Source organism: Ambystoma mexicanum, chromosome 2q (assembly GCF_040938575.1).
Source record: "Ambystoma mexicanum isolate Mex_15411 chromosome 2q, UKY_AmexF1_1, whole genome shotgun sequence".
Taxonomy (NCBI): Eukaryota; Metazoa; Chordata; class Amphibia; order Caudata; family Ambystomatidae; genus Ambystoma; species Ambystoma mexicanum.
This window is the reverse complement of record NC_090924.1, coordinates 124356404-124378911: the sequence shown is the minus strand read 5'-3', so window position 1 is coordinate 124378911 and position 22508 is coordinate 124356404. Positions and strand designations below refer to the sequence as shown.

The following is a 22508-nucleotide window of genomic DNA, read 5'->3' as shown; positions in this document are numbered from 1 at the left end:
GGGGCCCAGACCCAGGCCTTCTCTGGAAACAAAGTGGAAGTTTCCTGTTGTAGAGTGTTGCAAATAAGTCTACAGTCAGAGTCCTCCTTCAGACAAGATCTGGGACAGAACTTGAGTATTCAATTTCCACTCGTGGTTTGCTACACACTGGCAACTGAGGGAGTCGGCTGCTATGTTCTCTTGGCCCGTGATATGTACTGCCTACAGCCAAATACTGTTCTGCAGTGCCCAATCCCAAATCTGAATAGCTAGGTCTACTAGAAGCAGATTTGATACCGCCCTGCTTGTTCACATAGAACATTGGAACAGAGTTGTCAGTCTGAATCCTAACAGTATTTTTGGAGATGCTGGGCAGAAAAGCTTTCAAGGAAAGGAAGATTGCTAGGAGATCGAGGTAGTTGATATGGCGATCCCCATCTAAGGCAAACCATAGGTCGAAAACCTCCAAGTGGCCCAATGTTGCGCCCCAGCCAAGCCGGGAAGAGTGTTTTTAAAGTGACTTAAAGAGACAGATCCCAGAACGGTATCCCCAAAGAAAGATTGGTAAAGTCTGAACCACCAGTGGAGGTTGGCTGTCATTTCCAGAGACACTGGGAATAAAAGAGTTTGGATCCGTTTCCTGGGACCAGCTCTTCCTGAGCGTTAACTGTGCACGTCTCATCTTCAGCCTCGCCAGAGGGAGGGCCAAGACAGAGGAGGCCATTAGAACTAGGAATCTCTGAAATCACCACACTGACCTGTGGGTGGAATTGAGGAAAAGGGAGCATGTATGAACTAAATCCCTCACCCTAGCTTTGGTCAGAAAAATCCTGGCACTGACCGTGTTTTATCAAAAACCAGGACCTGCGAGATCGGCATTGAAGATTTTCCCCAGTTCATTGAGAGTCCCAGCTTGAACCGCAACTGAAGAAGCAACTGCATGTGGGCCTTTGTTGTCCGGGGACAGGGAATCCGCAGGAGCCAGTCCAAATAAGGATAGACATGGACTCCCTGAAGCCTGAGGAACATTGCTATTATAGCCATCAACTTTGTAAAGACTCTCTGCACTGAGCTCAACCCAAAAGGGAGGACTCGGTATAGAAAATGTTGGCACTCTACTGAAAAACAAAGACGTTTGTGGTGTTGGGGCTATATTGGTATGTTCAGGTACGCACCCCCAAGATATACCACACAGAGCCAATCATCCCTCAGAAGGGAGGAGTGGATCTGCTGGGTGTGATCATCTTGAATCTTTCTTGGGGAATGTGAAGATTGAAATCGGACAGGTCCAAAATACGGCGCAGGTCTGTCCAGGACAGCTTGGGTCTCAAAACACTCCTTCACTCTCTCCTGAAAAGCTGGAGGTAGTGGACTGGCCTGATCGTCGTGCCTTTGGGTCTGATATTCTTGTCTTGGAAGCTCCCTTCTTCTCAAAGAGATGGGGTCTGTTCCGGGAAGTCACCACAGTGCCCTACACTGGTTGAACAGGGACAAATGGCACTCCTCCCGGTAACACCCAGTTCACGGGGAAAAAAGGCCACTGGAATAAAAAACCCTGGGTAGCTGGGGCAGCACAGCATAGATAGTCTTGGTCTGTGGAGTATGATTGATAAAGTAACGTGGCACAGTTGGTGGATACAGAGGCCAAGCAGAAGGATAGTGAGGAAGCAGGCAGAAACAAAGCGAAGGGAAACAAGTAGCAATGGAGAACAAGGCTGAAGGCAAGCAGAGCGGGTGTAGCGGGGGAAAGCTATGAAGGAAATGAGAGCGGAAAACAGCATCTGGACCAAAGATGAGACTACGGTTGCAAGAGTGGGCTTGTGGAAACGACAGGCAGCCATGTTGAAAAACACAAGAAGGCTGAGGGCACGTTTCTGGATAACATGTTGGAACATCTTAATGGCGGTGTCTCCAGGTGTCCCATTGTTTCCAAGAGCGAGAGTTCATGACATTGGGGAATGGTACGGCTGATGAGTCTTGCAATCTGGAAACCTCAGAACCCCAAAAAGTATCGTTAGCGGAAATCAAACTTTTGGGGATAAGATCTAGCGGCTATCGGCTTAGCAAGGACCTGAAAGGGAAGATCTAGGACTCCTTTGAGAACTTGGTTGTGTGAAGCCACGCCTGGCGGGTGATATCAAAGCCAATCATAAGGCAGCGCGCCCAAGTATCGACATGAGAAGGTCCGGAGCCAGAACTCTGGCTTCAGACAAGCTGGTCTTGAAGTCATCAGGTCTGTCCTGTCGGATAAATTGTTCGAATTCGGACAGCTCTTTCCATCAGTTTAGATTAGCTGCAGCAAGAACCGCCTCCGTATTTGCCTGATGCAGCTGAAGCGCCGCAATAGCGAAGACTTTCTTTCCTACCCCTTCTAGAACTTTATCCTTCTTAGACAACACCTGCGAGGCAGAGGATGACAAAGACTTCCACTTGAGGGTTAGCTGCAGCAACCACGGTGGGAGAAGGCAGAGGGCATGTAGTAAGGGGAATATTCTCAGATGCTGATAGTTGGTTACGGACGTCAATCTGTTTGTTTACGTGCTGGCCCATATGTGGTTTATCCCATACCTTGCATGCTTCTGCCAAAATGTTCTTTTGAAGAAAAAGGCCTGACTGCTCTTGTGACTTCAACGTAAGGGCACCCGAGAGAACCCCCACCTGCAGTGCTGGGGGTCAGGAGTAGGAACGTCCAAAAAAGCCATCAGATCCAGCGTCAAACACCCTGATGGAAGAAGGCCGATCCTCACCGTCTACGTGGACAGTCGGTGCATCCCTATTGGCGAGATCATCGACAGGCATTGACCGTGGCACAGCAAGCGCAGGCTCAGGATTCTTTGGCTCCAGAGGCCACACCACCAGAGAGGGTTGTGGGGGAGGAGGCATTTCCACTGGCCTGGGAGGAGGCAGCGGAGGCGGCATCTCCTTTGGTGCAGGAGGCTCGAGTGGTCTAGCGAAAAAGTCCCTGAAATGGTCCTTAAAGTATGCCTTCCTAGGGTGGGAGTGCATCAGGTTCTGGAAACGACTGAAGAACGCCTCCTCAGAAGACCATCTCAGAAGTGGAGTAGGGACTGGACGATCAAGTGGACTGTAACCCCACGAGTCTGTTGAGACTGGTTGCCAAGAATGCCCTCCCCCCCTCCACGGATCCACATAGTGCAGCGGAGCTGATGTTGAGGGAATCCATAACGTTAGCGCAAGAGGCATTCTTGTATTCCAATCTAACAGTGGACTGAAAGGATTTTTCCCCCCAAGGATGCCGAAGACAAAGATTTGGACCTGGCATCTAGGCCCGAAGCTTCTGAGAATGCTGACAAAATGGCCAAACCCGAAAGGGCCAACAAAACTGCTGTCACAGAAGACAATGGTTGAGGCGCTATTTTGAGATCCTCTGTGGTAACCTGTGTCAAAGGTCTGTTCAGAAGCCATCATAGATGTGGCCGATACCTTAGGATCCTTGGCTTGATCTTTAGCCCTCTGAGGGATCCTCTGCAGAACCGGTAATGAAAGAATTTGGAAGTTTGTCTGACTTATGTGCTACCTCAGACTGGCCGGTACAATGTTTAGCCCCTTTGAGGGGGAAACTCAGAACTTAATCCAGTCCTTTTACCCCCGGAACCGAGATCCTCTGCCTTGCTGGTGCTTACTTTAGCCCCTTTCAGGGGAGCCTCGGGACATACCCCTGTACTTTTAGCCCCCCAGTGGGAGAACCTCGGGAGAAACCCCAGTAATTTTAACCCCCACCGTGGAACCTCGGGACGGACCCCAGTATTTTTAGCCCCTGGCGGGGGAACCTCTGGAGGTACCCCAGTACTTTTAGCCCCCCAGTGGGGGAACGTTGGAGGAAACTCTGGTATCCAGTACAGACCCGGCTTGGGGTACCTCATGGCGAAACCTGGTGACGTTAGAGTCGGAACGACTCCTCCCAGAACCAGATGACCCTGGGAAAGAGTCACCCGGCCGGGGTGCCCTGAAAAGAAGAGTACTTACCGGACGACTTCTTTTCTCTTCAATGAAGATCTGTAGGTGTACCGGAAGAAACCTGTGGAAGACCACTTCCCTCTGGATTAACCTTCTTTCGAGTGCGCAGACTAAAAGGCAATCGAGAAGCACACATCCCAACGATGGTCCTGGCCCAGGCACTCGAGGCAAAGGATATGAGGGTGCGCCGCCACGTAGTCACGCCCACAAGAAGTACCCAAAACCCCTTATGCTCCGGCACAGACTGAGGAAAAAGAATATGACCACAGTATCAAGGTAGTAGGAGCAATTTGAAGGACAAAAGCAATGAAAACTAAAAAATCCCTGCAATGCTAAGTGCGACCTAGCCCGAACACGCAGAGAAAAGGACTTGAGGGCTATGGATTGGAAGGCGGGGCTAAAGCCACAAGTTCTGGCCCCACATAAAAATAAAAGGACAATATTTTTGTATGCTATTGTTACGACGGATTTCTGAACTCTGACCTGATGGGCAGAGGTTCAGAAGGCCAGCCTAGTTTCTTGGAGCAGGGTAACCTTCTGGACAAGCCAGACCAGTCAAGGTAGCATTGGCGGCGGTGAAGACTAGGTCTAAGGAGGGGTGAGGGTGACTGAAGGACCTCAATGAGCACACAGAGTAAAGGACACTTATAAATCACTCCCAGTCAGGTGTAGATATATATTAAAAATACAAATACATTTATTTCAAGGTCTTTGAGGTTCAACACACAATAATAATCACAGTAATACTTCTAGGCCAACACAATCCTATCTAAATTTATACATACAAGACCAAAGGGGCCTAAAGGGTTAATGCACAAAATGGGTCCACAACCTAGAAAGGGAAGGAAGCACCTAGTGCAAATAATCTTTAGGCAGTTCTGCAACAAACACAATCCTAACTGAAAGGCAGTCCAGTCCCTACGATGAGGGGAGCCTATTGCTCAAATATACTTGCAATACTAGCAATTCCTGGAAATTATGGGACGATTGGAGACACTAGTTTTTACGTGTGCTCCGCTCCAGTCCTCACCCAAGGGCGTCGCCACTATAAATGCCGGCTCCGCCACCTCTGCCGGTGCGTTCTATCTGTGCTTTTTGTTACAACGCTACGTGCTTTCTGTGCTACCCTTTGCCTTCATTGTTCCTTGCTTTGATCTAGCCTTTCTTCGTGTTTCCCTTTCTTTACAAGGCTTCCACTTTCTGACGTCCAAGTCAGCTTCCTCGCTTTGCTTCTGTTTTTTCTACAAACCCTCCGCTGTTTGGTTTCGGTTTGTTTCCTTCCTACTTGGCGTGCTTCAGCCTTTCCTAACCTCTGCTACCCGTCTTATGGGCTTGTTTCATTCTGCTACGCTACCCCTCCTCTTTTATCCTCTCCTCGGTTCCCGGCATTAAGCCCTCTCTTGCCTTCCCTTTCTGACCGTATCTGATTGCTGTAGCATTTCTCCGTTAATACCTACTTTGTTCAATTTCTAAACCTTTTGTTGTATCCTCGCTAGTTCTACTTGTCATTGCTGCCTATCTGTTCTAAGCTGGGGTTAGTCCGGGGTATCCCTTCTATCTGTAACACCTGGACTGGGTCTTTGTTTCTACACCTCTCCTTACTCAGTTTGTTTTTCTTTACTTTTTACAGTTTATCTCCTAATCCTTTGGCCTAAGTCAGATTCTTTTAAAATTATTCGGAACTCATTAATACTTACCTGGTATGTGATTGGAGTTAGCGATTCCTACTTGCCTCAGCTGGATACTGCTCTCCCAAGACCGGTGTCTTCGAACTGACTTCACAAATCCCTTCCTGCATACGAACTCTCCAGGGTTTTTTCTGCCATCCGGCTTTTTCCCTGAAATTGGAGGCTGGCCCCCTGGGAGTCCCCAAGGACAGATTCCCATCTCACCAACCCACGGCACACTCCAGTCCAAACTTCGGCAGTCGAGTCCACTTCGGTTGGGAGGTTCAAATGCGGCAATCTCGCGGCTCTGTGGCTTTCAGCGGCCAAGTTACAGCATTGATTCCCAAACAGGACAGTGCCGATTTCTCCGCACCTGGTGGACAGATCAGGCCAGTTCTGCTGTAGCAGGCTTCAGGGCACAGAGGGGCACAGCTGCAATGAACTTGCGAAGTTAGTCACCACAGATGAGCAACACGGTAACCGCATGTACTCCAGTTCGGGTGCTCTCTTTTCTCCAGACCTAGGAACGCCAAGTGTAAGAAATTCGGCATGATAGTGCTGTGAACACAGAATTTACGATGTACCAAGTTTGAAGGGCCTCCTTGAAACCGCGGCGGTATCAGAGCAAAGGTCCTGAGCAGGCTGGTCAGCCCACTGGTTGCCACAGGGGCACTTCTGAGAAGGCTTACTTGCAGAGTTTGATGAAGGTGCCGAGAATAGTTGGTCCCACTATTCCAATGGATCGAAGCGTCTTCGCAGACCTAAGATGATCAGATGCAGAGAAGTCAAGCAGGACGACAGCGGGCTCAGGGTGCCAAACCTTCCAGTGGGTCACCAGCGGTTCCTCGACGCGGCTTCTTAGTTTCAGGATACTTGGATCCTATCATTCGTCCAGTGAGAACTCCAGAAATCGACATGGTATGGGTGTTTGGAGCCTTCTCTTATCCAAAATCTCCTTCGTGCCAATGGGAGATCTGCTCACATACAGGCATACCATACATGGACCAATCATGGACCACGGTGATCCCAGGCATTCACAGCACACCAGACTCTCTGGCACCCAGGGTGTGTATTGGAATCAGACAGTCCAGCCCACATCCTGGAAGCACACATACAAGGCATGCAAAAGCCTGCGAAAGCTTGGCGTTTCGCGGGAGAATGCATCACCAAATAAGGACTGACCTGGGTTGTCTCGACCTGGGGAAAGGACAGGACAAAGAACCTCATGGCATGGCCATTTTAGAGCCAGGCCCCTTATTTGTGCCAAACGCGGTAACCACGGTTTACCTGGCAGGAAAGGGTTAAAAATATATGAAAAGATAAGCTGCCACCAGCCCTGTCCAAGGCACATCTGCACTTCTAAAAAATACTTCGAGAGTATCTAGGGGCTTTAGAAATGACAGGAAGACCCAAGTGCACTATACTGGAAGGTACATTGTGCACTTGCAACATGCTGCAGAAAAGTTGCAACATTGACAAGGACTAAGGGAAACGAAGTCTCCCAGTACTGTCTGTCTGTAAGGGCATGTCAGTTTCCCCACAATAAAGTGAGTGGAAAGACCAGGGGAGTGCACCAGAAGGCTGGGCTCCTCTTGCAAAGTCAGACTATGGTGTTTAACAGTAGCAAAATGTTGGGGGGTACACAACTGGAAGGAAAATTAGACATGAAATGGAAATCTTTCCTACCAGCAGTCAAAATGTGCTACTGTCCCGTCCTGAAGGATGGAATATCCCACAAGTATGGAGGAAAGGGGATGGGATGTACGAGTATGCCCATTATCCTCTCCAAGACTGGACAAATTAAGAGACTAACCACCATTAGAGGGTAGACCGGCTTGAGTCCATTGTTCGGTTAGGGATCAGAGACGCTTGGATATGCTAGCTTGGGATTTATGGTCAACATATATAGGGAAAACCCCTACTGGCAGTAGTGACTGGGGTAATGTATCAGCACAAAAACATACGATTCCACCACTAGAATAACTAATGGTTTTGGTAAATATAGAAATTAAAGATTTGTGGGTATCTAGACCTAATATCCCACTTGATGTGGTTCTGGAGTGTCACTGCAAAATACAACACAGTAAAATCTACAGTGGCTGTGGAAATGTTCTAGACACAAGCAATTCTTTATTCCGTCAATGTGTCTTTTTATTGTACAAATATAATCGAGATATTAACAAAATGGCAAAATATAAAAACAATAGGCCTTTACACACAAACATAAAGGACCAAAGGACAGAATCTTGGGCAGAAGGTTACAAATAAAAAGGAAGACCCAAAAGAAGGGGACTGAGGTTGCCTCAATGTTGGCAGAGAACCCTTCTTACCAACCCGATATATAGAAAAGTTAAAGTGTATATTTGAGAAGGTGTGGAGCAAAAAAGAGAATTCAAAAGAAAAAGGCGGCCTAGGAACCATACATTTAAGACACGTACTATTTTACTTGTGTTCCAAAGCTCTTATAAAGCTAGACCAATCTGCCTAATCAATTGGTTTTCTTTGCATGTTCAATTCTGGATACAAACTAGTTGAAAATATACAAACATGTGCGATAAACGTAATCATAAACTCAATTTACAATTTAATTAAATTAAAATTGCATTATTGCTGCCATCTTTGGGTGCTCGATTTGTCAATTACTAGAGTCTTTTCTACAGGGAGGGAATGTGTATTGCATGAATTGGCTAGATGGTTTACATTTTTTTCCACAATCCCCTTGTTTGCATTTTTCTGAAGCATCAACACTTTGACAACACTTAAGCACGAAATGACTATGCCGGTCCAGAAACAACAGTGCTGGTAACCTTACCAGCACTGTTGTTTCCGGACCAGCATATTACAAGTCTGCCTGCCAGAGCCGCCATGCCCGACAGGTCTGACCTGCTGGGCACAGCGGCCACGGTAGGCAGACCCATCACAGAAGCACTGGCACTGTTACCGGTGGTTCCGTGTCCCCATTCTCTATGGGAATGGTTAACAACATTTTACCGGCACCTGACTTTCCGGGCTGCTGGGGTGTTAATCCCCTATTGGCACCGGGAAGTCAGGCACCTGTAAACATCTATGGGTTATTATTTGTCTAACAGTAGGTAATATAAAGCACTACACAGTATGAGCATATTCCCAGAATAATAAATAACTTAACTTCAGTAACAAAAATGCAAAATTCACCCTATAATACTCCGGCCACCCAAAAAACAAAATGCTGCCAAGAATTTGCCAGCATTTTCTGCCATTATATTTTGATGGATAATGCTGAAAACAAAACCAACTGATAAGACTATGCACACTACAAGTATAATCTTACCTTTATTTCTTGCATTTGCGATCAACTTGTTCCTTATTGCATCAGTTGGAGTGTCAAACGCGCAGAAGGTTCCCCGTCCTCGAACTCTGCTCACAATGTGTGGATAGCGGACCTGGGTACAAGGTGTCAAAGAAAGCAACCAATGAAGGCCTTCATGGACTTACATGCACAGGAAACACTTTAGGTTTTGGGTGTGAACATCATCAGATTGAGGGGCCACATCTGAATCTAAGGCTGTGTCCCCTGACCTCCAGGCACTGGGGGGCGTGAGGAAAAGTTCCCATGTTCGGACAGGAAATGCTACTACCCATCTTTCCCGGTTGACAGCGCCTTGCATGCATTGTGATTATCCCATTTGGAGATCTCTCCGGCTTCTCGGTTTAAAAGCTTTATGGTGTAAGAACGCAGTAAGAGTGGCTCACCCGGTTAACGTCTTCTAATAATTTTGCCTGATGAGTTGCCTTAGCATAACGTATTGGAGGCTGACTTGTTTAATTAAATGTTTGCCCGCTGGGATCTGCGACAACTAAGACAAGACCAGAAAGCACTCTGCCAATAGCCTTGTTTGCCGAATACGCTGCTGTTCGTAGGCGATGCCACCCAAAGTCATCCAAAAAGCAGTTCTATGTTGAAGTCTATATTTGACACACTGGTTATGCGGCTAACAGGCAGGTACAGCTATGTTGCAGTTTCATTTTAAACATTTTCACTGCTTTTTCCATTTTAAATTGAACATTTAGTTGACTGATTTTTCGAGCTGTTTATAAGTACAATGCTTTCTGATACTGAAATATGTGAGCTATGAACATATTTTGCAGGCAATATAGATGCGATTTAGGGGTCACTCAGAGCTGTGAGTACTATTTCTCAAACTCCTCCCAATTCATATTTTACCAGTGGTTGAGGTGGTGTTTCTTGAATACCTTCAGAGGTTATTCAGAAATGCCAACTCAATCAGTGGTAACCTTAAAAATAAATGTGTTGTCTGCCATTTCCACTCTCAATGTGAAGGTGGAAATGGATTATGTATTTTTTAGGCCCAAAGGGGTAAATTCGAATCCTTTTATTCATTATATAGATAAAGTTAAAAAAAAAAATAGGGACAATTTGGAATTTGTAGCTTCACCTTTTATATGGCGGTAACAATCGGACGATGTTATTGATCACATCCTAAATTGGGAGGATAGTAAAATCGGTAGTATTTTTAAAAATAATGCCAATCTTTCTGTTACGACCCAATTCTGAATGACCCTGATAAGTCTTTGAATTATAAAAAACGGATCTAGGCTGTGTTCGTATTTTTGTTTACATAAGCAACAATGCTGTGTTCCTAGGGCTGTACTAGGTGTAGCCGCTTGTGGCCCAGAGGCATGAGCAAAGCAAGGTCCTTAAAAGCGGGCCATGGGATGTTAACACACACTAAGGCCCAAGGGAAGGGGCATTATGGCTACTGACATGCAACCATAACATTCACACACTAAATCTACAAAGGTAATCAGTGTCCTGACTTCATAAACCTAAGATTAGCCTCTACAGACCATGTGAAAACAGCAAGTTTCTAATTATTGGAACTCTTACAACTGTGCTCAACAAGGAGTCCTCTGATCATTACCTGAAAGCAGCAGTGAAAGAGGCACGGGGCGAAGGCAGAGGGACCGTGCACTAGCCACCTGTAAGGAGGAATGGGAGCAGGGGCCTGCAGGGGGGGGGGGGGGGGTGGCACTGACTATATATTGAGAGGAGGATCAGATCATGAAACGCATCATACAAGCGGGGCAGGCTTGGACAGGGACACCTGTTGTGAAGGGCAGCCGCCTCAAATGCAGGCTTTCATCAGGATGCAGAGCCTGTGCTTCAGTGAACCCGACTGACTGGCAAGTGACATTGTGGAACGGATGGGCTCATGTTTTTCTAGTGAATTTCCATCCTGCCCTGGATGTTTTAAATGAAGGAAAAGGCTTTTGAAGACTGATGTATGTATTTAGATGTGTCTGCAGGGTGTTTTTGGCACCTAGCATCTTTCCCAGTGCAGAACACCTCTCTGTTTACCACACTGGAGGAATATTTTCAGGCCGTCCCATGACTTGACATAGCATGGAGTAGCTGGCCACCTACTCTACCAGGGCTTTCAGACGGGGAACCATCAAATGGATGGACAGTGTTGGGAGAGTTCCTCAGAGCCCCAGTAGTGGGCCCAAGCAGAATAAAAATAAGGTAGGCCAAGGGATGCCTTCTCTTCCCAGGACTCATTAGGTAGCAAGGGTCCAACACAATCAATGGCAAGCGCTTAGGAAGAGAGTAGGGTGGATATGAATATCAGCTAACTTAGTTGTCACTTTAAATAAAAAAGTATATGAAATGTGTTTGTATATTTCGATATGTTACCTACATGTGCCCCCCGCCCCCTTAATAAAGCCAGGTTATGGATGAATCACACATTGAGGTCCACCATTGTCCAAGGATATCAGGCCCAGGTTGGGTTCTGCAGCATTGAGCGTTCATGAATTGTATTGGAATGTACATTCTTGCAGGACCAGCTGGGGTGTCAGGACTTTCATGGCAGCATGGGATTAGGTTGCTGAACTTCTAGGAACAGATGCAGATGGAATTTGTGAGCACCTGCATGAGGCAAAGTTGTGGTTTTTTTAGGTAGAAAAGGGACATGAGATGTTAATATAGCTGCTAATTTTCATGTTGTTCTGCTCCATGAGGGTTCAAGTGTCGGATGCGGTTGGCACTTTCCTGTTCCATTACGGGTGGCTATTGCAAATGCTATCCTGCCACCATCACCCAGTGCTATGCATGTAAGTGGCTAGTCACAGGATAGAGGGCCGCTGAAACTCTTACGTTCCACCACGTTTGATGCCAGTGATCTCACCAATGGATTCCTGTCCTCCCCGAGACTGAATTCTAGCATGGCATCTGCAGAGTTGGGGGCTATGTTTTTTTAATGCATTTCTGTTCCAGTTCGCATCCTGTCTCACACAGTTTGTAGCCTAAAGCCGGCAGAGTGTCCCGAGGAATGAGCTGCCCCTTTCTACAAAGGAGGGGGACACAAACCCAAAGCGTTCAGATCCCGACAAAATACAGGAAGGAATATGTTACTTACCTGTAGCTCCTGTTCTCCAGCATTGGTATCATTCATAGATTCACATACTGTGAATATTCCCCGTTGTCAGACTGGGAATCCTCAGTAACACAAAGCAGTTTAAACTTAAAGTGAAAACTTCAGTCACTTTAGTGATCGAGCACAGTCATTTTGGGCCATAGTGCCCAGAGCCAAGTGGAAGGGCTCCTTTAGCTCCACCTCCGGAGGCCATTTCAGATTTTGGCATAGGGTACGTCAAGTGTCAGGATGAGCCAAGAAGAGCCAAGCGGGACGGGCAGGAAGGTTGCATGTGAATCTATGAGAGATCCCAATACTGGAGAACAGGAGTTACAGGTAAGTAACTTATTCTTCTCCAGCAGTGCATCTTTCATAGAGTCACATGCTGTGAATAGATTACGAAGCTGCACCATTTAACCATGCGGGTGCAGGCGAGCTCCTTGTAGCAAAAGAACCTACCACAGGAGACACTGCCCTTATCCAAATAGGTTCTGGAGAACCTTCTGGCTGAGGTTGGACTCAGCCACAGAATCCCTGTTGATGCAGTAAAAATGGGTAAATGTGTTAACAGACTTCCAGGACGCAGCCCTGCAAATGTTGAAGAGGGGCACCCCAGCGAAGAACGCTGTGGTGGCAATTACCGCTCGGGTGGAATCTGCCCTGGGTCGCTCTGGAAGAGGCCTGCCAACCTATAGGTGACAAAACTAAATGCAGAATGAAATCCACCTGTCAATAGAACACTTGGGTAGGGCCTCCCCTACACCCGAGGGACCAAACGCCACGAATAGCTGAGGTTTTCCGATAGGATTTAGTATGGGTAACAAAGGGCAACAGAGTACTACAAAGCATGTACCTCACCCAACGAATGTAGGGCTCACTGCGCTGGGGATACCGGGGAGCCGAAGAAGACTGTAAAGACAATTGTTTCATTTAGGTGGAAAGAGATGGAACCTTAGCACAAAGGATGGATTAGTGCGTAGGACCACCATGGACATGTGGATGGTAAGGAAAGGACTCTTGTAAGTGAGCGCTTGGATTTCACCCATTCTGCGTGCAGAAGTGATAGCGACTAAGAAGGCCACCTTCGAGGAGAGGAACTTAAGTGAAGTGCTACGTAGGGGCTCTAAAGGAGAACGCATGAGCCTCATTGGGACCACATTCAGCTCCCAAGCTGGAGCCAGAGGCCTGGTAGGCAGAAAAGAACGAAAAAGACCTTTAAGGACCTCTTTGACCAGCCGGCTTGACCACAGAGAAGCCTTGCATCATGATCCTGCCGCAAGGTGCACTTTAATGGATGCATGTGCTAACCCGCATTGGGATAAGGACAGCAGGTAAGGTCCTTTGATTGAACTATAAGAGGGTTCAGCAACTGTGATAAGCACCAAAGGGTTAACGCTCCATTTGCTCTTTTAGCAGGCGAGCGTGGAAGGGGCTTGTACCAGACTGTTCTTGCAGTCCTGAGGCAATGGGATGGATCCAAACTCTGAGGAGAACCGTTTATACTGCCTGCTCCTGACTCACATCATCGAGGAATGTCATATCTGCTGGATGTTCTCAAATAAGACTCTGAGATCGCCACTTAAGGTTGGTAGCTTGGCTCGATGACGGCGGTGAGCCCCTGACTCAGCCTCGGTCCGTAGTCATGCCTCACTCAGGCAAGGGAGAACGACTCAGCATCCCACCTATAGTTAGAGGTCTAGTTTGCATGAGTAGACATCAGGAAGCAGGAAGAAGGTGCATACCTCCCCATCTACATTGTTGCAGGCGAACTATCCATCAACAATCTCCCAAAAATCGTCCTCTAAATCATCTTCGAAACACCCGTTGATGCCCTCATCTATGTATGCAGTCATCCACCACATCTTCAACCACAAAAACTACAACTCTGGCGATTTCTAAATCCTCATCTCCAAGAACCTCGTTGATGGACACGACAGTGTCAACGATCGTATGCAACCAGCCAAGCATTATTTTGTCTAGGATTCCGTCAACTACTTCATCAGTGCCATCGGCTCAACCGTCTGCTTTAGCCACATTATTCTGACCAATTCAACCCTGAGTGCTGGCTCTTGGAATCACTGTGGACAAGGGGCATTCATCCACGATCCCACCTGAATACATTCTGGAACCCAGTGCAGAGCTGGAAGACCCTTCTCCAGTCTTCTCAAATGATGACAAAGCAATAGTGGAGGTGATCCCCCTCCAGTAAAAGGACCATGACGGCACCAAAGGCAGCTCCTGCTCAAGCTCCTCTACTTAAATTCATACCACCAGTGCCCATATTACCCGCCCACCCCCCCAAAGGACGTCTCCTTGGACATTTTAGACACTTTAAAATCTCTGGTGTCAGAGCTGCAACACAGGGTACCCCAACCTGTGGCACCTCAATCAAGTGACAGTGGCACACCGCCCCCTCTGCGTCGTCCAAGGGATTTCCGCCCCTCTGTGCATTCCGGTGGGATCGTGGATGAATGCCCCTTGTCCAAAGTGATTCCAAGAGCCAGCACTCAGGGTCGAATTGGTCAGAGCAATGCGGCTAAAGCAGACGGATGAGCTGAACTTTTCAGTTAGTCCATTTTTTACTTCGGATATTTTCAATCCATAAAATGATCTAAACAATTTAAAACAGTACATACAAAATGCATCAAACCATCACCCTTTCAATGATGTTGTTATACACCCAATTCCATTTTTGCTGGATAGTTATGCACATTGGTAACACATGGAGCTTGGGGGCCATTTCTGCACTGCGTCATCGGTCTGAAACTGGAACACATTCCATGAGAGAGGTTTGTTGTTCATTCTGGTATGCTGTATTGGAAATGGAAGTGCCCAATGGCCTTGGCAGTTGTGCACCAGGGCGTGCTTTTAGTGCCGCCGACCTGATGCGGAACATGACTGCTGCGTGTTTATCCTTGCGCCCGACCTCGATGCCAAAAACATCCTCTATACCCATAATGAATGAATTAAGGACCAGACACAGAAATCTTCACCACGGTTCAACTGTATTTTCCAGGTGCCGCAGCTTCCGGAAGAGTTATTTTCAAGCAGAGTTGCCTGCTTCAATTAGGATGCCCACGCTGTGCCACTTGAGGTTCACTCCGTGCCCCTCAACACCTCCTTCCCTTACTGTAACAATCACACCACAACATACAACAAGCATAACACCTCGCCATCATAAACACCTCAACATATAAGCATTCCACAGGTGAACTGCTGATGTGGAAAAAAGACACTTTTAAATCTAGGCATTTAGAGGCGAGTAATGTATCTTCTCATTGATTGTCCTGGATCCATTGCAGACCGCCACTGTATCAGCTAAATAAGATGGATGATCAAGGACATGCCTTTTGTGTGCTATGCAGCACAGTTTACATGTTATGTGGCAGGAAATGTGTAAGCAGTGCAGGTAAACTGCACCCAAACTGGACAATGCTGGGGCCTATGTGATGGTTCACAAGTCGAAGACCAAATTAAAAGGTTTCATGCAATGCCGCGGTCAGGTTGGGAAAGGCAGGATTCACAGATCATGTTTACGTGGACTTTAAAATCTGGTTCACAATCTACTGTAAACCCCAGCGACTTCATCATGAGGCAAGTGTAGGACAGGTGTGTAGGGTGAGAAGTCATGTAAGGTGGGAAGTCAATCTTGGACAGGGGTGGAGAAGGGTAACCAGTGAGGATAAGAAATTTGGCTTACGCTGGATTGAGCTTCAAAAGATTAAATGAGATCCAATTCTTGATGGCTCCGAGACAATCAAGAAAATGAGCATCCGTGATGCTTGGAACGCTAAGATAATGTTGCGCGTCATCAGTATACTGATGGAAGGAGATTCCTGGGGCAGCCAGCAGAACTCTAAGTGGCTACACTTAACTGTCAAATAAGATGGACGATAAACCTGGGTGAACTGAGTCGGCCCAGATAAAAAGGATTACAACTCCTCCAGAACATGACCCTATAAAACCCATACAAGCACCATGTTATGAGAAAAGCAGCCTAATCCAGCATATCGAAGGGCGTTGAGAGGACAGGCAAGGCAAGGCCATCAGTTCATGGGCCAGTTAGAGGAGTCGTTGGACTGAGTCCTGATTCTCTTAGTATTTCGTGTGGACCGATGGTAATAAATAAGAATCCTGAATCATTTCTGCTGTAACCTCAGTCACCTATCAGGGTACAGTTCTTTGCCAGGTGCCGACGGCAGGCAGGGGCGCCAACTAGAGATTGATCGGATTCCTGCTTGGCCCCGCCTTGGGATAAACATCCCATAATCAATGTTCACTTCCGGGCTAAAATAAGCAGGCAAGGCTCATACATTGTAGCTCTAACTGATGGCATAAAACCCTATGCATACACACACCACCCCATGCCCTACTAGTGATTATTGAGTGTTTTCGCATTCTGAGATATATATAGTCACAGAACACAAAGAAAAACCTAGGACCGGACACGCGCCTCCCTAATGGAATAGGGCATATTGGTACGTATGTCTTGTGGGCCGGCATCACCAGCATCCGGGATCAGCAGGGACCTTTAACCTGCTCAACATTCTCTTTTATGGATAGGAAACAATCTTTTAGCCACACCAAGAACCCCCCTCCCCCACCAATTATGATTACCAAGTGATACCCAAGGGTTAGGGCATGTAACCAAACGCAATAAATAAATACATTTGGACCCAGCACTGATGGAGCATCTTGGGTAGGTGAAAAAGATGCAGCATGATGGCGCCTGGGTGGGGCTCAGTTGGGATTCCTCACATCTTGTGGAAACAAGTGCGCTCTTCGCCAGTTATTGTGGCGAGGGGAGAGTAGGAAGGTCTGTGTGTATGTATCGAGTTTTGGCAAAACAAAAGAGGTGATGGCTGGAAGGTTTTGGAATAAATAACCTCTGGCATTGCTCTGGGCAACCCTCCAGACCATCGTTCTTCGCCTGCCGAGCCATTACAAAAGGGGAAAGACCCTATGCAAATCAGGTTTGGCCCGATCCCCAAAAGGGGCAGCCCAGCCCGAACTGCTTGGTCACATCCTGATGATGCCCAATGGGGACAAAACATGTCTGGGGATGCTTGTGGTCTCGTGCAGAAGGGATGTGACCAAGCAGTTCGGGCTGGACTTCTGCTTTGGGGGGTGGGACCAAGCCTGATTTGCATAGGGTCTTTCCCCTTTTGCATCACCTCTTGTTTTGCATTTAGTTTTATACAGCCCAATCCCATCTCTTAAGCAATTGACGTTGCCCAACAAGGGGAAACAGCAATGATATACAGTGATAAGGATACAATTAAAAGGGCAGGATATTGTGTATACTTGAAAGGCCAGGCAGAGAGGGGGGATAGAGAAGGGGTGCAGGTTGTGAGCCAAGGATAAAGTAGGAAAAGCAGACAAAGGCTTTATACATTTGAAGGTGGCTCTGCAGCTGTGCTCCCGTTGAAGCAGCTATATATACACCTGTGAGTTTCACAAAAACTGACCTTTCTGCCTGCTCTGTTGAGCCCAGGAGCAGGTTATCGGGCAGGCTGAGCAGATTTAAAGTGGGGCATCAGCATGATAACGCAAGCCAGAGGTGTGCCAATGGATACTAGTTCGGCGTGCAGATACCAAACATAACCAGCAGAGGACACCCTCCGCCTGCTTACACAATTGACGTTATTTCTATTTTTTAGGTAGAGGGTTTTAGGGAAAGATTAAAAACCGCACAGGATCTTGAAGAGATGGTCATCTTTTTTAGGTTACTCCTTGGGTACAGCATCAGGAAGAGACCCATTTGGTTCCCAAAGCTTGATAGCCCACAAGTGAAAGCTCTACTAAAAACTGACACATAAAGAGCAAAACCCATGTTAGTTTCTCGAGATCCTGAGATGTCATTAACCAAAAAATGGGCACCAAAAATGATCCCGGATGATGTGCTTTTTGAAATGCGCGATCTTCTGGTAGGTAATGCGCGGGGCACTTTTGCTGAAAGGTGACGTACACGTTTCCAGGGGGCTGTGTTCCGGAGCAAAGTATGCGCCGGCCAGCCAGCCAGCTTGCGCGCATTAGTGTACAGAGCACAATCCCAACTCTAATGCTTGAAGGGCCATGTCAGCACAGCAAGCCCACACGGAAAGCACAAAACACTGCACTCAAAGTATGCTTCACTGGTTTATCGACACAAAGAAACAAAGTACCGATGAAATCAAACCAAGGCCTGACGCTGGGTTTCATGAGCTCTCACTTTCCAGTGGTGCTGCAGATTTCAAGGGGGTCTCAGCCCCTTCAAATTCTCTCATTACTGCTTTGCGGGCATTGCAGGGGTTAATGAACCCCGGAGCTTGTCCTGTCCGAGGGAAATTCAAAGAATGTTTGCATGTGTTTTACCCTTCACTTTGGGGAGTATGACAAGGGCACAGGCGGGAGGGCCTGGAAGACGACTGAGCCCGACGGCTGGCGGATGCCACCCGCTTCACGAGGCAGAATACTGGGGGTGAACTTAGAGACCCCCCAGCCTCATGTGTCGGGTTTCTCCTATCGTCTCAGGAATCTTACTCTTGCCGGGATGCTAAGCTACATATTCCACACAAGGGGCGCCATTGGAGCCCAAGACGCAAAGCAGGAGTCCTTGAAAAGTAATTCTGAAGGATGGCTCGTCGTGGACCAAAACTGCGGCCCACCAGGTAACAATATAAAGTCCTATTTGCGAGATGGCAACACATAAGTGAGAGCCACACACAAGCCCTGCTGTAAGCTCAGCTCACCACTGAGGGAGACTCTGCGGTCGTTCTATGGAAGTCAATACTCATAACTTGGGAGGAATTCACCAGCAGGCCTCAGCAGTTCCATCATGGAGGCAGGTGGCCAAGAGGGGAGCACTGCCTAATTCCAAGTTGGCAAATGCTCATTTGATAGTCTCAGTGTGTAAGCTCACCCGAGGAACTCCTACTCTGCCCCAAGGCCTTCACCAAACCATAGAGGGAAGGAAGATAAGCAACCATCAGAAAGGAGAGGACGGGAGCGTGCAGAGGAGGAAGGTTGATCATCAAAGGGGAGAAAAGGCCAAAGAAAACCACCTGCACGTAGAAGACTGTGGTGAGGCAGAGGAACCATTTTTATTTGTAGTTATTTATTTTGTCATTTGTGTAGCGCACCAAACCCGAGGGTATCAAGGCACCAGTATATCAGGAAATATGGTGATGAGAGGCGGTGAGGTCCCCACACAACCCACAGAAAGAAGAACATCAAAGAGAAGGGAAAGGAACAATTGCCGAGAGGGAGAGACAGTGAGAGGTGGGTGGACAGAGAACTGCTGGATGGAGTAGAAGGCCTCAGAGAGTAGAGGAGGCAACATCTCAGAGAGAAAGGCAAAGAAGGGGTCTCCGGATATTGTGGAGGAGGGGGCTCTTCAGGTGCTGAAGCTAAGCCAGAGGCAAGGACCTGGCGTTGGTAACCACTAGGACAACATAAGATCAGAGCTGTGTGGTGATCCTCTAAAAGGGTCGTCAACAGGGCGTGCCACTAATACTATCCCTAGTGTAACATCCACTGTACCCATGGTCTTTCACACATCGAGGTCCCTCAGATTGTTTTTTCCGCCATCATAGACGGACGCTAAAGCGAAGTTCTCCTTTCGGCTTATCGCCATTTATTATTATTACCAATTACCAATAGTTTTTCTTTCTATCCTTTATATTCACCGACTATCAAGACCATCCGACAGTAGTGAAGAACAAGAAATGACTGATGAAGACGCCCATCGACGGATCCGTTCTGGGCTTGGAAGGCCGCCGCAGTTGGTAGTGACTGAGCAGCCAGGCGTATCTCAGGAGGGGTCAATGTGAGCTGTAGGGTTGCAACATAGAGCTTCACAGTGACAAGTATCCAAATAACACTTACACTAAAGGTTTCTTGATGAAACAATGATTTATTAATTTAACAGTCAGTTCAGTAAGCCTTCTTTAGAAGGGAGCAAATATGTAACCGTGAAATATACTTCAAAAATACACACTCAGTTTCAATAATTCAGTCGACACCCTTTTGGGATGGCACACAGACACTTCCTACACCATGAGGTGACTTCAATAACTAGGACACTGTGGACATTGATTTATCACTGGTATATTTAGAGCAATACTGAGTTTGGTGTCAAAAGGAAAAGGTTAGGGAAGGAAACAATGGTTAACACGTTTCTCAAACAGGTAAGCACTTTTGAAACCCCCAATGCAATGTAGATTAACCGTTTCCCAGCTATACAATTAAAGAATGTATGCCTTTTTGGAGGGACAGATCAAAACACAAAGTCAGAGTTAGAAGAGTCTTCAGGGAGCCAGGACCGCCAATGTCAATTGAGCAAAGTCTAGGGGAGCTGAGGCACTTCTTGAAGGTAAGTAAAAAGTCTTGCAATGTTATACCGAGTTAGTGTAAAGGATCAAATCACTTGTTGGGCCACAAGCTGGGGGACTTGTGAGGGGCAAAGCTGCAAGCAACTCTGCAAAAGGCAGCAAATGCAAGTCTCAACTGAGAACTAGCAAGCTACACAACAAGGTAGGCAGATGGAGAGCAGGTGTAAATGGATCTAGTTCATCTGGCCTAAGCACCGCTTACCTTCTTAGCCCTGCCTCTTCCTTCTTGCTTTTAACTCTTAGATCAAGGGCATCTCTTGCCCAGGCGTCCGAAGTGAAGGGCAGTCTAAGAAAAGGGCAATTTTAGTTTGTACCCGTTTGGACCAGGAGGATTCAAGGCCCGAACCCCTGCTCAGACAGCAGCTAAGCATGCAGAAACATCTGTTTACTCCCTCTGTCCCCACAGGCTATCCCCACCCCTCTAGTCCTCCCGTGATGTTCCCTTGTGCCCCCCTTCTCGCACACAGGAGTTGCCTGTTTAGCTTGATTCTTCTACCCTGCTCCCCCCGCCCTCCAGCCTACTTCTGCAGGAGTCTGTCCTGATACATTCTGGTTTCACCTTCCCTGGCTCTTGCCCTTCCAGCTGTGAAGCTGCCTGTTGGTGAAGCCCTTCAAGAGTAGGACACTCTCTTTGACCTCTGCTGAAGTCTGTCCTAGAGGGTTCACATTCTACAAGTGAAGTCTGCAACTCAGGATGGTCTTTAGGATCTGGATCTCCAACATAGGGAAGGGCTTCTTCCAGCTCTGTTTCACCAGTTGCTGTTTCACCATTTCCTGGTTGGTCCTCACACTCAGCCTCAGCTGGTGGAGGGGTCTCAGGTGTGACCTTGGACTGTCCTCTCAGGATGTCTTTATCCTTAGAACAGGGGCAGCACCTTTATGCTTTCCTGAGACCTTGGGTTTCCCCTTTGTCTCCTCCTTTGTCCGTGAATTTGATGGGTGTCTGTCCTATGGACTAGGAGTTATAGGAACTTCTGCAACTTCCCATTGAGAATCATCTAAAGTTGCCTCTCTGGCCAATCAAGTTTGCTCCTGCTTTCTTTTACTGGGAGGCATGGGGTTGCTTGATACAACTCCAAGAGATTTTAAGTCATTCCCCAACAGGACTCTCCCAGGCACCTCATTTTGTACACTGACAGGTATTCTTAGTCATATTGTTGCACTGGATGGTAGTATTGGAACATTCAGCCTGAGAAAATGTACCTTCAGTTATCAACAGAACTGTGTAAATACGGGTAACTGTAAATATTGTAATGAAGAAGTTTAAAAGTTCAACAGTATGCAAGTAATCCAGCCAGTGTGTAAATTATGGTTAAACATAACTGGTTCTCAAGATATACGCGGCCCGTGAGACAACAGCCATTTGATGAGGCACAGTAACAGCTTGTATTGCATAGAGAAGACAGCAAGAAAGCTAGTGCGCAGCGCGAGCAGTGTAAAACAAATGTGAGGCGCCGCAATGTATTTTAGAGTGAAGCTGTGATGTTCGTTTTTGAGCTCATGAGCAGATCACATCCACAGCTAACACTGTCACACGTTATTGATTTTAGTTTTTGAATTGTGCGCAGATCACATGCACAGCTAACACCTGAGTGTGTGAGCAGATCGCATGCAGGGCAATCACTGGCACGAGTTAATAAGAGTCTTCAAGGTTCGGTGCGTATTGCTGGATGCACGTTTGGGATTCGTGTACTCAGCACTCTCTGATTAGGGTCATTGAACATTTCAGAAGCGCAGGTGAACTTTACACGAAAGGAGAACCGGCAACATGTGAAAAGCAGAGCACGGTTACCTTTTTGGAACTTAACACAAGAAAGGATTCAGTAGAGAGTGAGAGCAGTCGGAGCAAATTTCCTGGCAGCTCATCCAACACCCGTATTCACTCGTCAGTTCATTTCTTTACGACGTTCAAGGAAACAGAAAGAGGACTACGTTTCTTACAGAGGAGCTAAACTAAAAGGTCTATTTCAACGTCAGCAGTTGCACAGTAACTGCAGGAAGGAGAAAAACAATCAACCAAGATCGACTTTCAGTACAGACGTAGAGGAGTTAATCTAGTCTAAGAAAACTTGAATTACAGAACAATTGAAACAAGG

The 22508-nt window shown here is 47.2% G+C and overlaps 1 protein-coding gene across 4 annotated transcripts in view; it reads right to left on the bottom strand.

Annotated features, from left to right (window-relative positions):
- ABAT (4-aminobutyrate aminotransferase) overlaps positions 1-22508 on the bottom strand; it is a 719432-nt gene that overhangs the window by 25010 nt on the left and 671914 nt on the right. For all 4 annotated transcript variants that reach the window (XM_069647042.1, XM_069647043.1, XM_069647044.1 and 1 more), the window contains one exon: positions 8935-9046. In XM_069647042.1, the coding sequence (XP_069503143.1) occupies positions 8935-9046 (112 nt within the window). The remainder of the gene's footprint in view (positions 1-8934; positions 9047-22508) is intronic.